The following is a 22299-nucleotide window of genomic DNA, read 5'->3' as shown; positions in this document are numbered from 1 at the left end:
TCAACTACTCTGGTACTTATTATCAGATCTAGAGATAGCCCTGATGAAGCTTGTGTTCTAGTGAGAGAAGAAAGCTAATAACAAGAAGAAAAGAAATTCCAAAGGGATAATAAATGAACTTGTGTTATTTTATTAAAACGGAAGATTTTAAGTGGGTAAGGCTTAGAGTGTCTGATATGTGCCAGCTACTGGGCAAGAAGCTTTATACATTTAATTGCCTTTAATTCTCACATCAACCATAAAGATACATATTATTATCTTTACCTTAGAGATGAATAAATTAAGACTCATGGTGATTAAGTATCTAGCCACAGGTCCCACTGATAGAACTGGTTGGGCTGGGCTAGAAACCCAGATGTGTCTGACTCCAAGACTGTGCTCTTTCCACCGTGTCGAGCTACCTTTCTGAGACTACCACAATGCAAATACCTACCTCTGATTTCTTTGGTAAACTTGACACGCTGGGAATCTGTTAGAGGTTTGGTCTGTTCATTGATGTTCTGAATGTCTAAAACCTCACACATGAACTCAATGATAGGCTGAGCCCGGTAGAAAGCAGTTGCAGATACTAACAAACAGAGAGGAAGGATACTTAGCTTCAGGGAGAGGGAAAGCACCACAAAAAACAAAACAAAATAAAACAAAACAAAACAAAACAAAAAAACAAAAAAACAAAAAAAAACACAACCAGCCAAAAGAACAAAGAATCAAAAGAGAATTCCATCATACCATCAATATTGAGCATCATATTCCACATAGCGGGTCTCACAGACTGGTGAAAGCCAAACCAAACCTCTCTGCCCCCTCCCAGAGGGTGGTAATAACCTTCAGGAGGTGAGAAAAAAGAACGACCCACTGGAGTGTACCTGAAAAAATAGTTGGCATGTTTCACAATGAAAAGCGTGCAAGGTCTTTCATTTCTCTCTCAACTTTATAAACAAACTTGAAACCAAGTTTGAACTATGACTTATGCAGAAACCTTTCAGTGGCTCTGATGCAACCTACCAAAAAAAACCCTGACATTTTGGGAAAGAACTCAAATGAAGATACTAACCTCATGGAGGGAAGGTGTCTTGTAATAACATCAAGTGCTTGTACTGAGTCATCTGGGACTTCGTTCAAGTGCCCAGCCAAAGCTTCTAAAAGCAACTGAAGGCTCACAACTGATACCCATTGAACAGACACTTTAAAGGTTTGGTCTTTACCCTCACCTGGAAGTGTCACTTCCATATCAACCTAAGGAAAAAAAAAATCACATTTACATATACCTATTTACAAAGGCTGAAAAAAAGATCCCAGGAATACTCAATATAGTCTATGCATAAGGATATTTAACACTTTCTGTAGTTGCAAAACATTGTAAACAACCTAAGTCTCCATCAATAGGGGAATAATTTAGTATTGACCATTATGCAAATAATAGTTTGAAAATAAGGGGAATGCTACAACGTGGATGAACTTTGAAAACATTACGCTAAGTGAAATAAGCCAGACACAAAGGGACAAAGATTGTATGATTCCATATATATGAGGTACCTAGAATAGTCAAGTTTGTAGAGACGGAAAGTAGAACAGTGGATAGCAGGAACTAGAGGAAGAGGAGAGGGGAACTTACTGTTTAAGGGGTACATACTTCCAGTACAGGAGGATGAAAAACTTGCGGAGATCAATAGTGGTCACGACTGTACAACAATGTGAATATGCTAAATGCCATTGCATTGTACACCTAAAAATGGTTAATTAGGGGCACCTGGGTGCCTCAAACAGTTGAGCATCCGACTGTTGATTTTAGCTCAGGTCATGATCCAGATTTGTGGGATCAAGCTCCACATCGGGCTCTGTGCTGAGTGTGGAGCCTGCTTAAGATTCATTCTCTCTCTCTCTCTCTCTCTCTCTTCTCTCCCTCTGCCCCTCTCCTCCACTCCCTCTCTCTTTCTCTCAAAAAAAAAAATGGTTAAGGGGTGCCTGGGTGGCTCAGTTCGTTGACAGTCTGACTTTGGCTCAGGTCATGATCTCATAGTTCATGGGTTTGAGCCCCGTGTCAGGCTCTGTGATGACAGCTCAGAGCCTGGAGCCTGCTTTGGATTCTGTGTCTCCCTCTCTTTCTGCCCCTCTCCCACTCATGCTCTGTCTGTCTGTCTCTCTCTCAGAAGTAAATAAACATTAAAAAAAACATTTTAATGGATAAAATAGTAATTTTTACATATGTACTCTTTACCACAATAAAAAGAATTTGAATTAAAAAAAATAATAAAACCTCTAAATGTAAAAAAAATGGAAAGATCCCCCAGACATATTGTTTTTTTTTTAATATTTATTTATTTGTTTGTTTGTTTATTTAGAGAGAGTGTGAGTCAGGGAGGAGCAGAGAGAGAGGGAAAGAGAATTCCAAGCAGGCTCGACAATGTCAGTGAAGAGCTCAATCCCATGACTGTAAGATCATGACCTGAGCTGAAATCAAGAGTTGGACACTTAAGTGACTGAGCCACCCAGGTGCCCCTTCCAGACATATTGTTAAGTGATAAAGTGAATCATAGAATGATATGCAAACAAACAAGATTACACATAAACATATGCATAAATAGCTAACGCACATAAAAATATCTGAAAAGATACATATCGAACTATTAGAATAGTTTCCTCTAAAAAGGAAAATGGGATGAAGGGTATAGGCAGGTGAGGAGGCTGGAAATCACAGTATTTCTAGATTGTCTAAGTAAGTTTATAATGAGTAGATATTTATATACTGTTTTTCTAATTAAAATAAATTTAGAAAAAGTTATTATGGTATTACAAATATTTTCATCAGTGGGTTTAGATAATTTTCTATACTCTATAAAGACTCCATTGTTCAGATTCAGGTAGCAAGTACTTTAGCAATGTGAAAACCTTGGAATGTATGTAGAGATGACATATCAATCTAGATTCTAATGCTTATCTCATCTTCAATTATTGATTGACTAAGGGACAAGGGAATATGGACACAATAACAAATCTATCAACACTATGTGAAACAATTGAGAATTAAGTTGCCATGGGGCACGGGGGTGGCTCAGTTGGTTAAGCGCCTGACTCTTGGTTTCGGCTCAGGTCACAGTCTCACAGTTCATGAGTTCAAGTGCCACATAGGGCTCTGCGCTGACAGCATGAAGCTTGCTTGGGATTCTCTCTCTCTCTGCCCCTTCCTCTCTCTCTCTCTCTCTCTCAACACAAATAAAAATTTTAAAAATAAGGAAAAAAAAAAAGAAATAAGTTGCCATTAGAAAGGGAAACATTCTTGTTCTACGGAAATGACCTAAGCCTATCATACATTTCTGACTATTAACACTTACCCTATCCCGTCCAATTGGCAGTGGGTGTGCCGTGTACATGTTTCTTTTGCCATCATAGCCAGGCTGCCGATCACCAAATATTTGCATCTTGAAGTGCCGTACCATTGTGTCTACTACCTCTCTTAACAGTAATGGAGAGAGTGGCAATTAGCTTTGAGAAATGGTGAATAGTAAGGAAACTACCGCTATACTTTAATCACCTAAATGGAGTTCAAAACTACTTGGAAAAAGTAAGAGTTAAAGTTAGAATTGACTTCAGTAATTAAAAAATAGTTAGCAATGGTCAACTAAAGAAAGGTGGCAACAAGTGAGCAAAGGCAGCTATGAGATGATAAGAAAGCAGGGAATAAAAAGAGAGCATAAAATTTATGGCAGCCTCTCAAACTCTTATTTTTCACAATCCTCTCTGATGATAAATATAGCCTTATGAGAATAACCTATCTTTGGCATCTAAGTTTGGCATGAATATTCGTAATTCGTAATTGTTAGCAACTAAACATCCTCATTCAAGTATAATGGTTTCAGAGAAGAGAGTAGGCAGAAATTCAGAAATCTGAGGACCAATAAATCTAAGATGCATATACTCCAAGGAATAAGTCAATCCTTTTGCCAAATGCTGGTAATTTATTATTCTGCATACTGTCTTGCTTTATGCCAAAGTACTCTTGAGCAGTGTGGAGAAGGAAATGTAAAATATCCTTATTCCATAAAGATTACCAATGTAGTTTCTTTCTTTTTAGAATGAAAGCCTCAATCAAGCATGCCTAGCTTTACTTCAGGGTTGTTGTGTGTGTGTATGTGTGTGCGTATGTGTGTGTGTGTGTGTGTGTGTGTGTGTGTGTGTATATATATATATATATATATATATATATACATATATATATATCTATATATATGCTGGACCACTCTGTATGCCGGCTCTAGTTACCTGGCAACTAGAGTATATGGTTTGAGATGGACAGATGAGCATGTGAGATTTTGGAATGTTAGAGTCAATGATAGCTCTATATCTCACCAACGTCTAGTGAATGTTACATGTGCGAACTATATCTTAAAAGCCAAAACATATTACAACTGGATAAGGCATTAATATTCCACAAATAAAATCTGTGGGAAAAGACACACATTTATAAATTCAATCACGCAACTGAAAAAAATTAATGGAGAAATGCAGTATCATATATTACCAATAAAAAAAGCTAACTTAAGAACAATACATTTTCGTATTAGCAGGGTAATTCCTCATTTTACATTCTTTTTTTTTTTTTAATTTTTTTTAATGTTTATTTTTGACAGAGAGAGAAAGAACACGGGCGGGTAATGGGCAGAAAGAGAGGGAGACACAAAATCTGAAGCAGGCTCCAGGCTCTGAGCTGTCAGCACAGAGCCCGACGTGGGGCTCAAACTCACAGACCACGAGATCATAACCTGAGCCAAAGTCGGACGCTCAACTGACTGAGCCACCCAGGTGCCCCCTCATCCTACATTCTTAAATTATAACCATAAATAGTTTTATAGTGAAGAGATATTTTCACCTCTGCTCTCACTTAATCTATGCAACAATTTTGTGAGACAAGTAGGCCAATGATTATTGTCTTCATAGTAAACAGAAAAAAAAAAAATACTACTTCATAATAAATAGAAAAAAAATACTTGGGGCACCTGGGTAGCTCAGTCAGTAAAGAGTCCGACTTCAGCTCAGGTCATGATCTCACGGTTTGTGGGTTTGAGCCCCGTGTCAGGCTCTGTGCTGACAGCTCAGAGCCTGGAGCTTGCTTTGGGTTCTATGTCTCCTTCTCTCTCTGCCCCTCCCCCAAACACACTCTGTCTCTCTGAAAAATAAATAAACATTAAAAATTTTTTTTTAAAGAAAAAAAAATCAGCATAGGCAAGTGATCTGCCCCTGGTCACAGAGTGAATAAGTGGCAGAACTGCATGACCTTGGGCAAGTTACAAGAAACCTATCTGTTTCTTTTCATTTGTAAAATTATGATAATCACAATATCTACCACAAAAGTTTGTTGTATTAAGTAAATAAATATACATAGAATATTTACAACAGTGCTTGTCACACAATAAGCCTACTTACTCTGGTGTGCTCATGGATAGGACTCCGAGGATCTTCCTCTCTTCTGAATTATCAGATTTGTCCTCTTTACTGGATTATTTCCTTCAGCATACAGATATGCTATCATTTCTCTCATCTTCAAAGAAATTAAACTTCCTTGACCTGACTTCCTCCCCATTTGAACATCCCATTTCTCTGTTCCCCTTTGTGTCAAAATCCCTTAAAGAAGTTGTCTCTAATTGTTCTTTCCCTGTCTCTCCTAAACCTTCTCCACTTCTCCTCCACCAAAACTACTCTTGTCAAGGTCCCCAGTGAGCTCCACAATGCTAAATTCAGTGTTCCTTAAACATTAGATGATAAAGTCTTCCAACTTAAAACATCTTCTTCCCTTGCCTCCTTGTTCTGTCCTGGTTTTCACCTATCCCAGTGGCCTTTCCATGCCAGTCTCCTGGCTTCCTCATCTCCCTAATTTTTAAATATTGGGGTGCTTAGAATCTTTTCTCTTACAGTCTTTTTTTCTCTAACCACGCTCACTTCCCATATAATCTTACCCAGCTCATGGCTTTACCACCAATATGCTGATGACCTTCAAATGTTTGTCACCAGCCTAAATCCGACCTCATCTATTCGAGTTCCTACTCAACATCTCCACTAGGATGTCTAATAGACATCTCAGCCCTAACATGCCCAAACAGGTCTCCTGATCTGCCAGCCCTGTTGACTTCTCCCATAGTTTTCCCCATTCCAACAAGTGGCAACTCCATTTTTTCCACTTGCACAGGACAAAAACCCTGTGATCAGTCATGACTCATTTCTTCACTCATATCCCGTGTTTAATCCATCAGCACATCGTGCTGACACTACCTCCAAAAAATTATTAAAAACATCTCAGTTGCTCACCCCACCCCCATTCTCTATTTTCTTTCCCTGTTTAATTTTTCTTCATAGCACTTATCACCAACTAACACGTAATAATTTTTGTTTGCTGATTCATTTATTTTTGGTTTTCTCCCCTATTAGAATATAAGCTCCTCAAGGGTAGAAATTTTTGCCTGTTTTGTTCATGTTGTATTTCCAGAGCACAGAACAATACCTGGTACATAGTAAGCACTTAATAAAATGTTCGTTGAATGGATTAATGGTAGCCATTAACGGTAACTATTACAGTTGATTTCAGTTATATAATAGCCAAAAAATTAAGGGCTTGCATGAGATTAAACTGTACCAGAAAGCCATGTTATTGATCTATAATAAGAAAAATATCCAGTAGCATAAAATATTACACTTGACACCAAAGGCATTCTTAGAAAGCAAGGATCTTAATATTAAGGATTGTTGAATACGATGGTGTGAAAACAGAAAAAAGAAAATTGGGTGCTCTTAGCATTGTAAAGATATCTACTACAGGACTATGTCTTCACATTTGGTAAATTCCTGCCATACACACCAAAAAGGCTTAAATCATCTCATCCAGACCCCACTTGGGTAATGTTAGAATTAAACAGAACTTCTCTCTGAACTTCACTTTTTCAATACTCCAAGATGATTCTTCTGTCTTTACACTTAAATTTTTCTCATGTCCAATACCAATACTTAATAATAAAATTAATTTCGGGATAGTTATTTTTTAAGATTTTATTTTTAATTAAACTCTATATCCAATTTCAGGATCGAACTTGGTCTTGACTCTTGATCTCGAGCCCCAAGATCAAGAGTCGCATGTTCTACCAACTGTGCCAGCCAGAAGCCCCAGAATTTTCAGATAGTTCTAGTTTCCTGTACATACTAACGCTTCACCTATTTTTATTTTATTATTTAAATTTCTGCTACCATTGGACAATGAGAGTGACTTTCTCCTTCATTTGGTAAGTATTTACTGTTGGACAATAATGTACCCAGCACTGCTAGAATCTGTAGAGGATAACCAAGTATGAGACAACAAAGCTGCTATCAAGAAACTTACCATCTTAGAGAAAAAACAAAGCCTACATGATGAAAGAATTTAGAAAACAATATGATACATAAAAAATAAATGATATACATTTAAATATATAGAAATCTACTCTTTCTAGTCCTTACCTGTTGACTCTACGAGGCCGTTTTTCTGGTTTAATATCCACATCATAGTGATACACATCTATTTTAGGAATCTGAACCTGAAAATGATTGGCTAACAGTCGAATTGGTTTCCCAACAGTTCCAAGGCCAGGACGACGAGGTGGCTGAAACAGGCTGGATGGAGGTCCTGAAGAGATTGAAAGGCATTTGATGTGCTATTTGGTCATAAAGGACACTACTCCCTTCACAATCGTGATGATGTTAATAATAATGGATATAATTATTGAGATCTTATTATTCACTGAAGATACTCTGACATAAAGAGTTTGTGATATCTTTTAACCTCAGGTTTTCTAGATTTTTAAATATTTTGCCATATTGCTATCATTTTGATTATGGGAGATGTCAAAATTATATAGACAGTATGATGGTCTCCTCTCAGATGTAGGCTACTGTATAAAACTTCCTATGAGCATCAGGTCTGTAGCTACACCCAATGTAGCTCTACATTGTAATCTCTACACCCAATGTGGGGATTGAATTTACAACCCTGAGGTCAAGAGTTGCATGCTCTATGGACTGAGCCAGCCAGATGCCCCCAAATTATATGCATTTTAAAATAAAACCATCCCTAAACTCTAGGGATCATCACCATGTTCAGGCTGGCGATCATCTATTAATCCCCCACAAACTAGCCTCCGTTATTATAGTTTGTACAGGCAGGAGATTAACAGCAGCTACATTTATTAATTTACTTGCTAATTTAGATAGTGAAACAATACCAATAATGTTAGACTTTATAACCTAAAGCATATAACCTAATGTCCAGATTCTATCTGGACAACGTGACATTGCTTGATCATAATGTCTAGTTTATTCGTTTATTACATGTCAACCTGCACTATATATAGGTTATATATAACCTATATAATTATCATATAGGAAAAAGAGTGTCTGCCTTCAAAGAACTTACAGCCTAGACCAGTGGTTCTCAGTGTGGGAGAGATATTATCCCCCAGGAAACATTTGACAAATGCCTGCAGACATTTTTGGTTGTCACAACTCAGGGGGTGCTACTGACATAGGGTAGGGATACAGCTAAACATCCTACAATGCACACGACAGCCCCTACAACAAAGAAGTATCCACCCAAAATATCAATAGTGCTGAGGGCGAGAAGTTCTGGTCTAGACAGGGCAGTCAACCCAAATTATTCCATTGATGGTTCACAAAACATTCCACAAAAAGAAAAGATTCCATAAGCTAAAGAAATTGCATATTGTCTCCCTTCTCAAAGTTTCAATGTGCATTATTGTATTAAATTCTCTAATGAGTTTTATAATAAATAATGTTAATCATTTACCCAACTTATTTTTCCCCTAAATTTTCTCTGTTTTTAAAATCAAATACCTATCACTATTCAGGAGATAAGGATTTGAGGAAACACAGACTGGGTAATATTTATCTAAAGAAAACTTACTTCTTTTTGAGGATAATGTCAAGTAGACACTGGCCTAAAAAATAAACATCTTTTCTGCTACAAATAGGTGTTGAGTACAGTGGGCTGTGATTACAATGGAAAGTTACAACAGGTTCTTATTGCCAAGGCATTTCACCAAGAACAAAGGCAATTCAAAGGAGAGAAAACTTTGAAGCAAGAAGCTATTCTGGTTCAACATCACTTAGGAAAATCAAAGCAAACCCTTTAACGAAATGTGTGTTGACAGATCTCTGTATACTAATTTTTAAAGTATTGAAAATCTTCTCACAGATTAAATTCATGGTTGATTCTTCTTCTAAATTCTACTCCTTCAAAACTCAGGTAAGGTGTGACTTCCTTTGGAAAGCCTTTCTGGAAGGCTTCCAGACTGGAAGATGCATCCTTGGTGTATCCAAGACCCTCTGTATAAGGGAGTACATAGCACAAGTATGTAGAAACAATGTGTTAAATTACTGTCTCGGCCATCGGACTGTAAATTCTTAGAAGAAATGGACCTTCAGTTCACTGTTACCTCCTCAATATCTAACTCAATGACTATAGCACATCGTAGGAATTCAATAAATGTTGAGTTGAACAGTACAGGCATAGCTCATTTAGTTGCACTTTATTGTGCTTTGCATATACTGAGTCTCTTACAAATTGAAGGTTTGTGGGAACCCTGCAGTGAGCAAGGCTATTGGCGCTATTTTTCCAGCCGCAGCACTTGTTCATGTCTGTGTGTCACATTTTGGTCATTCTCACATTTGAAACTTTTACATTATTATTATATTTGTTATGGTGATCTGTGATCAGTGATTGTTGAGTTGCTGTTGTAATGGTCTTGAGGTGCCACGAACTGCACCCATATGAGATAGCAAAGTTAATACAAAGATGTTGTGTGTTCTGACTGCTCCACTCACTGGCCATTCCCTTCTCTCTTCCTCTCTTTGAGCCTCCCTATTCCCTGAAACACGACCATACTGAAAGTAGGCCAGTTAATAACCCTATGATGGCCTCTAAGTGTTCAAGTGAAAGGAAGAGTCCCACGTCTCTCACTTTCAATCGAAAGCTAGAAATGATTAAGGTTAGTGAGGAAGGCATGTGGAAAGCCAAGACAGGCCAAAAGTAGGCCTCTTGTACCAAAGACTCAGCCAAGTTGTGAATGCAATGGAAAAGTTTTTGAAGGAAATTAAAAGTGCTGCTCCAGTGAACATGCGAGTGTTAAGAAAGCAAAACAACCTTATTGCTTATACGAAGAAACTCTTAGTGGTCTGGATAGAAGATCAAAATGAGGGTGCCTGGGTGGCTCAGTCCGTTAGGCGTCCAACTTCGACTCAGGTCGTGATCTCACAGTTCATGAGATCGAGTGCCATGTGGGGATCTGTGCTAACAGTGTGGAGCCTGCTTGGGATTCTCTCTCTCTCTCTCTCTCTCTCTCTCTCTCTCTCTCTGCCCCTCCCAACTTGTGCTCACTCACTCTCTAAATAAATAAATAAACAAGCAAACCAATCCATCAAAACAGACACAAAATTCCCTTAAGCCAAAGCCTAATCCTGAGCAAGGCCCTAACTCTCTTCAATTCTGTGAAGGCTGAGAGAGGGGAGGAAGTTGCAGAAGTGAAATTTGAAGCTAGAAGAGAGAGGTTGGTTCATGAGGTTTAAGGAAAGAAGCCATCTCCATAACATAAATATGCAAGGTGAAGCAACAAGTGGTGATGTAGAACCTGCAGCAAATTATCCAGAAGATCTAGTTAAGATAATGAATGAAGGTGGCTACAGATTTTCTATGTAGATGAAACAGCCTTATACTGGAAGAAGATGCCATCCAGGACTTTCACAGCTAGAGAGAATAAGTCAATGCCTGGCTTCAAAACTTCAAAAGGACAGACGGATTCTTGTTAATGGCTAATGCAGTTGGTGACTTTAAGTTGAAGCCAATGTTTATATATCAACCTGAAAAACCTAGGGTCCTTAAGAATTACACTAAATCTACTCTGCCTCTGCTCTATAAGTGAAACAAAGCCTGGATGACGACACATCTGTTTACAACATGGTTTACTGAATATTTTAAGCCCACTGTTGAGATTTACTACTCAGACAAAAAGACTCCTTCCAAAAGATTACTGCTCATTGACAATGCACCTGGTCACCTAAGAGCTCTGACAGCCGTATACAACAGGATTAGTGTTGCTTTCATGCCTCCTAACACAACATCCATTCTGCAACCCATAAATCAAGGAGTCATTTTGACTTTCAAGACTTACTATTTGAGAAACATTTTGTAAAGCTATAGTTGTCATAGTGATTCCTCTCATAGATCTGAGCAAAGTAAATTGAAAACTCTTTGGAAAGGATTCACCATTCCCAATGTCATGAAAAACATCCATGATTCATGGGAAGTGGTCAAAAAAATCAACACTAACAGGAGTTTGAAAGCAGTTGATTCTAACCCTCATGGATGACTCTGAGCAGGTTAAGACTCCAGTGAAGGAAGTAGCTGCAGAGGTAGTGGAAATAGCAAGAGAACTAGAATGAGACGTGGAGATGTGGCTGAACTGCTATAATATCATGATAAAACTTGAATGGATGAGAAAGGAATTGCTTCTATAGGTGAACAAAGAGGGGTGCTTAGGTGGCTTGGTCAGTTAAGCATCCAACTCTTGATTTTGGCTCAGGTCATGATCTTGCAGTTTGAGTTTGAGCCCCATGTCAGCTCTGTGCTGACAGTGCAAGGCCTTCTTGGGATTCTGTCTCTCTCCCTCTCTGCCCCCCACCCCCCGCTCTTCTCTCTCTCTCTCTCAAATAATAAATAAACACTTTTTAAAAACAGATGAACAAAGAAAGTGATTTCTGGAGATGGAATCTACTCCTGGTGAAGATGCTGTGAAAATTGTTGAAATTACGAGAAAGGATTTAGAATATATAAATTTAGTTGAGGGGTTGTGGGAGGAGGAATGAGCTAAATGGGTAAGGGGCATTAAGGAATCTACTTCTGAAATCATTGTTGCACTATATGCTAACTAACTTGGATGTAAATTAAAAAATAAACTATTAAAAATAAAAGTATATAGAGCTATCACACATTAAAAAAATTTAGTTGATAAAGCAGTGGCAGGGTTTGAGAGACTGACTCCAATTTTGAAAGAAGTTCTATTATAAGTAAAATGCTATCAAACATCACTGCATGCTACAGAGAAACGATTTGTGAAGAGTCAATTGATATGGCAAACTTCATCATTGTCTTATTTTAAGAAGTTGCCATAGCCACCCCAAACTTCAGCAACATCACCCTGATCTTTCAGCAGCCATCAACGTCAAGGCAAGACCCCACACCAGCAAAAAGATAATGACTCACTGAAAGCTCAGATGATGGCTAGCACTTCTTAGCAATAAAGTATTCTTTAAATTTTTTTTTAACATTTATTCATTTTTTGAGAGTGAGAGAGACAGAGCATGAGTGGGGGAGGGGCAGAGAGAGTGGGAGACACAGAATCAGAAGTACGCTCCAGGCTCTGAGCTGTCAGCACAGAGCCTGCCATGGGGCTCCAACTCACAGACTGCGCTGAAGTCGGATGCTTAACCAACTAAGCCACCCAGGCGCACCGCAATAAAGTATTCTTTAAAGCATGTACTTGTTTTAGACATAATGCTATTGCACACTTAGACTACAGTATAGTGTAAACGTGACTTTCATATGCACTGGAAACCAAAAAATTCACTTGACTTGCTTTATTGTGATATTCACTTTATTGTGGTGGTCTGCAACTGAACCCCTAATATCTCCAAGGTATGTCTGTACCAATCATCTCTAGCTCTAGATAGAAACCAAACAGAAACCCAGTCAGTCCTAAAACCCAGGAATTGACTATTGTTTTTCATTAAAGCAAAAGTGCATAATTTATACTAAAAATATTATTGCTTGGAGTTGAGTTCCACTTCTGGCATAGAAGGGATATACTCTAGGTGTGGTAAGACATTTAAAAACAAGGTAAGAGATAAATAATAAATAATATCAATGGTGATAGTCATACTGAATTCACCCAATTAAATCATAGACAAGTCAGCCCTGCATATTCCAAGGTATATTTAAGCAATCACTGTATCATAAATCCAGCTTTAGGATAGAAATTGAGAAACAGAATTTTGGAGCAAATGACTTGCCCAAGCACATATAGCTTTGATTTTAATTTGTGACTAGAATTTAGGTTTCCTAACTCCCAGCCCAGTGCTTTTTCTTCCCAATGTACTTCACAATCCTGTGGTATCTATATTTCTCTGAAATACTTGACATCAAAAGGGAAAGAGACAGAGGAAATGAAAGAAGTGGGGTTAACGGAGAAAGATAGATAGTGTGTTCCTTTTCTTTGGTAGCAGAGAAAAGCGAGGAGGTGAGTGGTCATTTCTTTGAATAAGTTTAGGAGATTTATTTAGAAAACTATAACCTAAAATGTTCCCAAAGCTGATTTCTTTGAATTTAGCAAATTGCTTACAAAGAAAGTAAAGCATAGTGGCTATGGCAAAACCAAACTGTGTAGGTTTCAACCCTGGTTTTACCACTCCCTAATTGCATGGCTTTGGGCCAGTTTCTTAGTCACTGTGTGCCTCAGTTTCCTCATCTATAAAATATGGGAAGTGTGGTAATAATAGAATCTATTTCATAAATCAATTTTGAGGATCCTATTAGATAATGTATACATAAGGCTTACCACAGCACCTGATAATAGTAAGTGCTTGATAAATGTTAGCTGTTACGATTGTACTTGAATAACTGATACAGTCAGTGCTCAAAGGTCCCTGGGCTTTATAATGGGGGTATCTCCAAAATTTAGTGAGAAAGTCAGAAAATTACATCTTCTGAAAAGGAAACATTACTCAACACAGATTGCAGGAAGTCAACCTTAAATGAAGAAGAGGGCAGGGCACCTGAGTGGCTCAGTTGGTTAAGCGTCGGACCTTAGTTCAGGTCATGATCTTGTGGTTCATGAGTTTGAACCCCACATCAGGCTCTGTGCTGACAGCTCAGAGCCTGGAGCCCGCTTCGGATTCTGTGTCTCTCTCTCTAACCCTCCCCCAGTCACACACACACACACACACTCTCTCTCTCTCTCTCTCTCTCTCTCAAAAATTAATAAAAATTAAAAAAACATTTTTAAAAAATGAAGAAGAGGGCAATAGACTAGGAGTCAGATGACCCAGACTCATCTGCATTTCACCTCTCAGCCTTGAGACCTTGAAGTCACTTACGCTCTCTGAATCTCTTTACTCATCTGTAAAATGGGGCTAATGCCTGCCTCACCTACCTCTCATAGGATCAAATGAGCTAAGAGCTATGAAAGCACCTTCCGGACTGTAAAGCACTGTAAAAATAAACATAATTAATATAGCCAAAATAAATGGTAATCTAACTGAATACATTTCTAAGTTATTATTGCCAGAAACCAAAATGGGGTGAGGGGAGAGCATAGTAAGATTAAGAATGCTTCAATGATTTTCAAGTGAGGAGGGCAGAAAGCACTAGACCAGGGTGTTTGAACAAAACTGAAGTGCCTCTCTCTTGGTCCTAAGACAGCCTGGATAAAATATCCCACAAGACTATCAACTCCCTTTGCTCCAATTCTATGCTCAGCAAGCAGCTTATTATTAATTGGGTTTCCAAGATACTGTGACACCAGAAAAGGAGTTTGCTAGACAGCAGACAAGAAAATATTCCAGTCAACAGGAAAGATCTATGTGACATTTTAATATATTCATTTGTGTCTTTCAACGTTTTTTTTTTTTTTTTTTTTTTAATTTTTGGGACAGAGAGAGACAGAGCATAAACGGGGGAGGGTCAGAGAGAGAGAGGGAGACACAGAATCGGAAACAGGCTCCAGGCTCCGAGCCATCAGCCCAGAGCCTGACGCGGGGCTCGAACTCACAGACCGTGAGATCGTGACCTGGCTGAAGTCGGACGCTTAACCGACTGCGCCACCCAGGCGCCCCTCATTTGTGTCTTTAAAGTGTGATTAGTGAGAACTTTCCACAATCCTGAGCAAACTAAGTCTTCAAATCTGCAAAAGCTAAAACCAACCAAAAAAACAAAGTCCCTAGGCCTCTCCTAACTCTACCAGGTTGATCTTTTCCATGAAATTCAGTTTGTATACACAGTTACATAGTCTCTTCCAGGATCAGTCATAAAATGCAACAGTTGCTTCAATTATGAATTACTAACCGGAAGGGAAGAAGAAACATTTGTGGAATACCTACAATGCATTAGTCTCCACAATAAGACTGCTCACATACATTTCATTCTCACAACAATCTTGCAGCACATAATTATTATTGCCCTCATTTTATAGATGAGGAAATGAAAGTTCAAAGGAATTAAGTAATTTGCCCAAGGTTATACAACTATTAAATTACTAGATTGGATTTGAACAGAAGTCTGTTACATTCCTAAAGACATGATCATGCCTTTAGCCGGGGGACATAGCTGAAGGAACCCAGAGTAATGCTCACATTGAGGTTTATCAAATAATATTAATGTCACAAACCAATTCATTTTTAAAAGGCATATGAAATTTGATTATGTGGGCCTTTAAAAAATACTTTAAGCAGCCAATTAAGGTAGGGTTTAATCACTCAGCTATGTAAACAAGTTCTAAGTAAACAAACCTGCAAAGTTTCCAAACTCAAAAGGCAAAGTGAATTTTCCATCCACTAAAAAAATGAAGTGCCCTACAACGAAGTCCACTATGTAGACAGGGTTTGATATTAAAGTTAATTCTATCACAGCCTCTAAACCCTGCCCTACTTAGCCGAGGCATTAGAAACCTGGTGCGGTTTGAGGTGGGAGCACCAGGTTCTCAGTCTGCAGGGCAGCTGTTATAACCTGGAATGGTTCCTTTGGTTTGGGCCAACTGGGGGAGATAAACAGAGGTCATTCATAAAGATGGGGAATTACAGTTTCCAAAGCACTTTCCCCTTATTTGATCCCCACAACCACCCATAACCCAGTGAGAAGAGAACTCAGGGCATTAAAGCTTATGCTAGAACGGGCTCGCTGGTAACTCACCTGTCACTAAGGCACTAGCCCTGATCACTCTGGGACTGTCGCACAGACTAAGAGAGGCATAGGACCATATTTCCCAAGACTTCAGGGCCTTCGAGAAAGGGAGGGTACTTTGCCCCTTGGCCTTTGGGGGTCATAAGAAGTATTTGGGCGAAGTTCTTCTTCCTTATCTGAGGGCTCTGGACTGTCTACCAGTGCAAAGAAAAACACGGGTGTGGCCCCATGCTAAGAATACCCCTGGCAGTTCAAGGGGGTCCTTCCTGGTCCAGTCCGGGCCAGGCCTCAGCTGAGCACCTGGCACAGATCATTTCTTCTGAGGACCAAACTGGACTGCCTCAACCCTGGAGCGCAGACCGCCCCCCCTGAGGTTGGGTTAGGTCTCCCCTCCCCCTGGGAACCCGGGTCTCCATCCTGGGCCTGCCTCCCTTAGACCTCGAGACCTGGGTTGTCTCTCCAGGCTGGGGCGGGGTCTCCGCCCCCCGAGGCCCGGGTCAGCTCCCTCTGCCTTGTGCTGTGGGGCACGGATCCCCTTCCCCCAAGCCTGACGGCCCGAACCCAGGTAAGCAAGGGCCGATGGGGGACACGCGGAGCGACGGGCCCTCCCGCGCGCCCGCCCACCAGTCCCGGGGCCGCGACCCGGCCCCGGCCCGAGCGCACTCCTCACCAGGTCCCAGCGCCTCCATGGCGGCGGCGGGGGCCGCCTCGCCCCGGTCCCCGGCGCCTCCCGCTCCGGGCCCCGCCGCCGCCGCCGCCGCCGCCGCCGCCGCCGCGTAACGCTTGATCTCCGGAATATTGGCGCTGGGGGGGCGCCGCGGAGGCGCGGGCGCTGGGCAGGGGGCGGCGGCGGCGCCCGGCCCGGGGACAGGGACCCGGCTCCCGCGGCTCTTCCGGCCTCAGCGACAACAAAAACAATCCCCGCCGCCGCCGCCACCGCTGCCAGCGGGAGCGGGAGCGGGAGCCAGCGCGCGCGCCCGCCGGGCGGGGAGGGGGCGCGGGGCGCGCGCGGCCCAGGGTCCCGGCTCGCGGAGGGGGCGTGCGCGGCCCCGGGCGCCGGGTCCACCGAGCCCGGCGGGGGGGCGGGGCGGGGGTGGGGCGGGGGCGGGCGCGCGCCCGGAGGGGGCAGTGCCCCGAGGACGTGTCGGATGCGCGCATGCCCGCCCGCACTGCCCTGTCGTCCAGGGCGGCCAGGCCCTGGACCTGGCTTCGCGCCGTGGTCCCAGAGCCACCCGGCAAACAGTGCCCCGCAAAAGACCGGGATTCTAGAGCCCACTGATACGCAGACACAGTTCTTTACTTCTGGGGGTGGTAAGTGTCCTATGATTCACGTCAGGCACCTCTCCTTCCTCTCACCTCGGACCCCTTCTTTCTCCTCTGTCTCCTCTGTCCTCCTCTGTCCTGGGACAGAGAACACCAGGGTAGCACAGATGCAGTACTTTTCCTCCATTGCTTCATCTTAATCACACTCCCAAGTTGCCCTCCCCATGCAGCCCGAAAGCACCCGGGAATGGACCATGATGCATGGTGCATTCTCTTGCTGGCCCCCCACCCCAAGCACCTCTGGTCAGCAAGTCTCCTCGTAGCAGCCAAGAGCCAAGGGAGCAACACCCAGTCCAGGGCAACATGGCCAGCCCAGCAGGACCAGCGCCTTTGGGGCCTTTAGCTGGAACTTTGAGTTGGATGGAGAGCACAGCACTTACAGGCCGAGAAGCAGTTTCTAGCCAGCAGAACGAGGGAGCCGTCCGCTCACCCTAAAAAGATACAATGTGTATGTGCTGTATTAGCTTGCTAGGGCTGCCATCACAAAGTACCACAGACTGAGTGGCTTCAACACTTAAGTTAATTTTCTCCCAGTTCTGGAGGCTGGACGTCCAAGATCAAGGATTGGTTTCTTCTGAGATCTCTCCTTTTTGCTTGTAGATGACCGTCTTCTCGTTTTCTTCACATGGTCTTCCCTCTGTATATGTCTATGTCAAAATGCCCTCTTCCTGTAAGGACACCAGTCGGGCTGGATTAGGGCCCAATTTACAGACTGCGTTTTAACTTAATTACCCCTTTAAAGACCTTATCTCCAAATACAGTCACATTCTGAGATAGTACGGGTAAGGATTTCAACATATGAATTTTGAGGGGAACACGGGTCAGCTCATAACATGTAAAATGAGGTATTCATTTGAGCACCTACCATGTGCAGCCAGCCAACCAGGTAACTATCACATGGAATGATTAAAAATGTTAGGGGCACACCATGGCCAGGCACTGTATTGTGGCCTTTATGCGTCATTTAATCTTCACAACCACCTATAAGGTAGGTATTTTTAAGGAAGGTATTTGTACAGATGAGGGAACTGAAGCTCAGGGAAGGTAAGGAAGTCAGTGTCTGCATCATATGATGCGGCAGTGGAGGATGGAAAAATTGGAATTCTAAATTCTGCGTTCTAGTTCTAGCTGCTTCCATCCCTGACTGGCTATGGAAGTGGAACTTTTAATTGAGTGACTAGATTTTACAGTAACTGATAACGTACGTATTCCAAGTTCTTTCCATAGCCCCATGCTACTTCTCTGCTAAACCAGATATTAACTGGAAACAGTAATAGAAGACGGCAAGTTTAAAGACGGGGAAGTGTTCACTAAATAAGCAGACTGGTTTACAGTTAAGAGGATAAGAAAAACCAACTGGAGGTCAGTCTTTGAGTTAAAGCTAGCAGCCACCTCCCTTTTTCTCCATTCCAGGCTAAATTCCTCCCATAGTTTAAACAGTGCTGGTGGCTTCCAGCCTGAGTTGGGGCTGACGTTCCCTCTTGCATTTCCTAACAAATTTCCCCCACGTTCTATTTGATACCCCGAGCAAAGACAATATAGCTTGTTTCCTGTACCAAAAATAGCCTCGGAAACCAAAGTGTGAAATGTATTGACCCTTTAGTTTCGGTTGGAGCTGCAAAACCTCAATCCCTGTGTCTCAGTCTGTCATTCTTGACCACTCTGATCATCTACATTCTCATTTCCAAACTCACTCTCTCACCCACTGCTCCCTTTCCCAAGACCCTTCTGACTGAGCCCTCCCACACCAAAAGTCTGTAGTCAGTAACTCCCCTGAGCCTTGGCCTGTTCAGCAAGCCCTCCCTCCACTTCCTGCTGTGGCTCAGAATAAGCCAGGCCCCAAAATACCACTTCCCCCTCAGCTCTTTCTGATGGTGGTTACTCATTCTCCCACACCCCACACATCTATAGGATAGGGTGGGGGGTGGGTAGAGAATTTGCCCCCACTGCCCCAAACCTTGAATTTTCATTCTCATATTAAAACCACTTGCTGGGCACCTGGGTGCCTCAGTCGGTTAAGTGTCCAACTCTTGATTCAGCTCAGGTCATGGTCTCACGGTTCAAAGGATCAAGTCCTGAGTTGGGGTTTGGATTCTCTCTCTCTCTCTCTCTCTCTCTCTCTCTCTCTCTCTCTCAAATAAATAAATAAATAAATAAATAAATAAATAAAGATTTTAAAAACAAAACAAATGAACAAAGAAACTTGCCATTTCGCCTAACCACCATAGGGCCTCCCTTAGTAGTATAATTAATTTAGCTGCTGGTTTTATGTTCAGTCCAGGATTAGCTACCATTATTATAAATCCTTGAAGGCAGGGTTTAAGCCTTATTTGGGTATTCAGGTTTGTGTCTCTGTTGCTTAACACATTATCTGGCACCAAGTGCCTACTCAGGGAAATTTATGGGATGAATGAATGAATGAATGAATGATCAAGTAATGTATAAACAGCAGGAGCTAGACATAGTCCAATGGAGGAGCCTCAATGAAAACCTCTGGGTGAACTTCCAGCTTCTTCAGAGCACATATTTTCAAATCTCATGATCCTGGGTTCAAATCTCAGTGCAACAACATACTAGCTCCAAGTACCTGGGACAGTCCCTTCACCTACTGCTAAAGGAGTCAGTAAGGAGGAAGTTAAATCATATATGAGCATGTTCCTGTGTGTCTGGCACAGAGTAAGTCCCCAATAGTCACTAATGTTTTCTTCCCTTCCTTCCCAACCCACCCACTCCCTGCTCAGCTAAAAGCTGCTCCCTGCCACTGTCTCCCTGTCCTTCGAGAGACAGAGAACCCAAGGTCTCAGCTCAGTCCAAGAGAGGGGAGCAAAACTGTCAGGGACTGAGCATCTTTACACATCTTGTACCTGGGCCACCAGAGGACAGGGACTTGGCTCACCCATCCCAGGGTGAGAGCCAGAACATTCTCACTCGAGGTTTATGAATGAAACTAAACCTCTCAAGTGTGTCAATGCTCCCCTGAGACCAGATCGAGCCAGAGGAAGCCTTGCTAGTGGACACTGTCAGAAGGCAGGGCTCCAGCCCACAGCACTGCTTGTGACACTCCAACCCTTGTCTGAGCCGCTGCTCTCTTTTGATGTTTTGACTCCCTGGCCTCTCCTCACAGAACACTCCACAAGTCTGGAGCTTAGAAGTTGGGGAGGAGCTTCTTGGCAATTGATCAAGGGCTTTCATTCTTCTTTAGCTGGGGAACCCCTTATTCAAAGAAAGATCTCAAGTGGGAGCTGAAGTGGAGCCACTTGGCTGAGGAGAGGAACCTGCATTGGACACTACTGAACCAGATAGCTTGCCAAGAGACACCACCTGGCATCCAAATGGAATTTCTGCCCACCTGCTCCTCCTCCATTGGCAGCCTTTTGCATTTTTTTTTATTGGGATAAAATTCACATACTATAAAATTTGCCATTTTAAAGTAAAATTCAGTGGTTTTTAGTGTATTCACAAGGTTGTGCAATCATCACCACTATTTAATTCCAGCACATTTTCATCATCCAAAAAGAAACCCTATACCCGTTAGGAGTCACTCCCCCTTCCTTCCTCTTCCCAGCCCCTGGCAACCACTAATTTACTTTCTGTCTATGGATTTTCCTGTTCTGGACATTGCATATAAATGGAATCATACAATATGTGCTCTTTTGAATCTAGTCTCTTTCACTTACCATAGTGTTTTCAAGGTTTATCCATGTATCAATACTTCATTGCCTTTAAGGAAAATCTGTATTTCAAAGAACCTTTCTCTGCAGTAGATTTTGCACAGTTACACTTGAAAATTGTTAACTTTTTTGGTAGCTCAATAGGAAAGTTCAACTTTTTTTTTTTCACGTAAACTGCTCGCTTATTAGCATTGGTACTGCAACATAACAGTTTCCAGAAGATATGCTGAGCTACACAGAGGTGGCAGAATGAGGCAAGGCTCAGGTGCATGAATGCTGGGCTCCCATTTCTTCCACCTGTTCTTGTGGTTGTCCCACTTTGTTGAGAAGCCCTGGGTCAGGCTGACCTTCATGTCAGGCATCCGAGAACTCAACATTTTAAACATGGTTGCACTGGAAAATTTGACAAGACTTTTACTTCGCACTTAAAAATATGTATAAATGTACATAAGACAAACCTAATAAGCATGACCTGGGGAAATGGTCAGAAGTTGTGTTGTGTTTTTGGCTTTGAGAGTAACAAGTGACTAGAATCTGCCATAGCAACAGGCTTTAAAAAGACCCTTAAAAAGACACTGTCTCAACCATGGTGTTAGCACCAGCCAGCTCTCCGTACATTTGCTAGCTTGTAGTTTTCTAGGACTGAGTAAACTTCTTTAAAAAGTGGGGGGTCTGGTTTGTAACTTTCCTTGTACTTAATTTGGTCATAGTCTTTTCCACAAACCACCATCTACTTTGTGAACACTCATCTTTTACTTGGTAAATTATGAACTGGTATAAATTTGTATAGTTCATGTATATTGATTGTGGCAAAGTTGGAAATATTTCTGAATTTTGGATTGGAAATTTTTCTTCTCTTTATAATAAATTGTTTCTTATCTTGGCATTAAAAATACTTCATTGCTTTTAATGCTGAATAATATTCCATTGTATGTATGCACCATATTTTGTTGATTTATTCATCAGTTGATGGACATTTGGATTGTTTTCATTTTTTGGCTATAATAATGCTGCTATGAACACCCGTTACAAGTTTTTATATGGATATGTATAAGTTTTATGTAGATATATGAATTTTCAATTCTTCTGGGTATGTACCTAGGAGTAGAATTGCTGGGTTATATGATACCTGTATGTTTGACTTTTTGAGGAAATGTTTTCCACAGTGGCTACACTATTTTATATTCCCATCAGAAATAAGTGAGGGCTCTAATTCTCCACATTCTTGCCAATATTTGTTATTTTCACATTTAAAAAATTATACCTATCTTTGTGGGTAGGAAGTAGTATCTCATTGTATATTTGGTTTGTGTTTCCCTAAGG

The 22299-nt window shown here is 41.4% G+C and overlaps 1 protein-coding gene across 1 annotated transcript in view; it reads right to left on the bottom strand.

Moving 5' to 3' along the window:
- Positions 1-16713, bottom strand: part of AGO4 (argonaute RISC component 4) — a 40923-nt gene extending 24210 nt beyond the window's left edge. Inside the window, exons 1-6 of the mRNA XM_042996470.1 lie at positions 16653-16713; positions 7480-7645; positions 3333-3453; positions 1055-1236; positions 730-866; positions 434-568 (exon numbers count right to left, since the gene is read on the bottom strand). Coding sequence (XP_042852404.1) covers positions 434-568; positions 730-866; positions 1055-1236; positions 3333-3453; positions 7480-7645; positions 16653-16671 — 760 coding nt within the window. The 5' untranslated portion in view covers positions 16672-16713. The remainder of the gene's footprint in view (positions 1-433; positions 569-729; positions 867-1054; positions 1237-3332; positions 3454-7479; positions 7646-16652) is intronic.
- Between the last annotated feature and the right edge of the window lie 5586 nt (positions 16714-22299).

Source organism: Panthera tigris, chromosome C1 (assembly GCF_018350195.1).
Source record: "Panthera tigris isolate Pti1 chromosome C1, P.tigris_Pti1_mat1.1, whole genome shotgun sequence".
NCBI classification, from domain to species: domain Eukaryota; kingdom Metazoa; phylum Chordata; class Mammalia; order Carnivora; family Felidae; genus Panthera; species Panthera tigris.
Note: the sequence above shows the minus strand (reverse complement) of the source record. Positions and strands in the feature narration are given on the sequence as shown.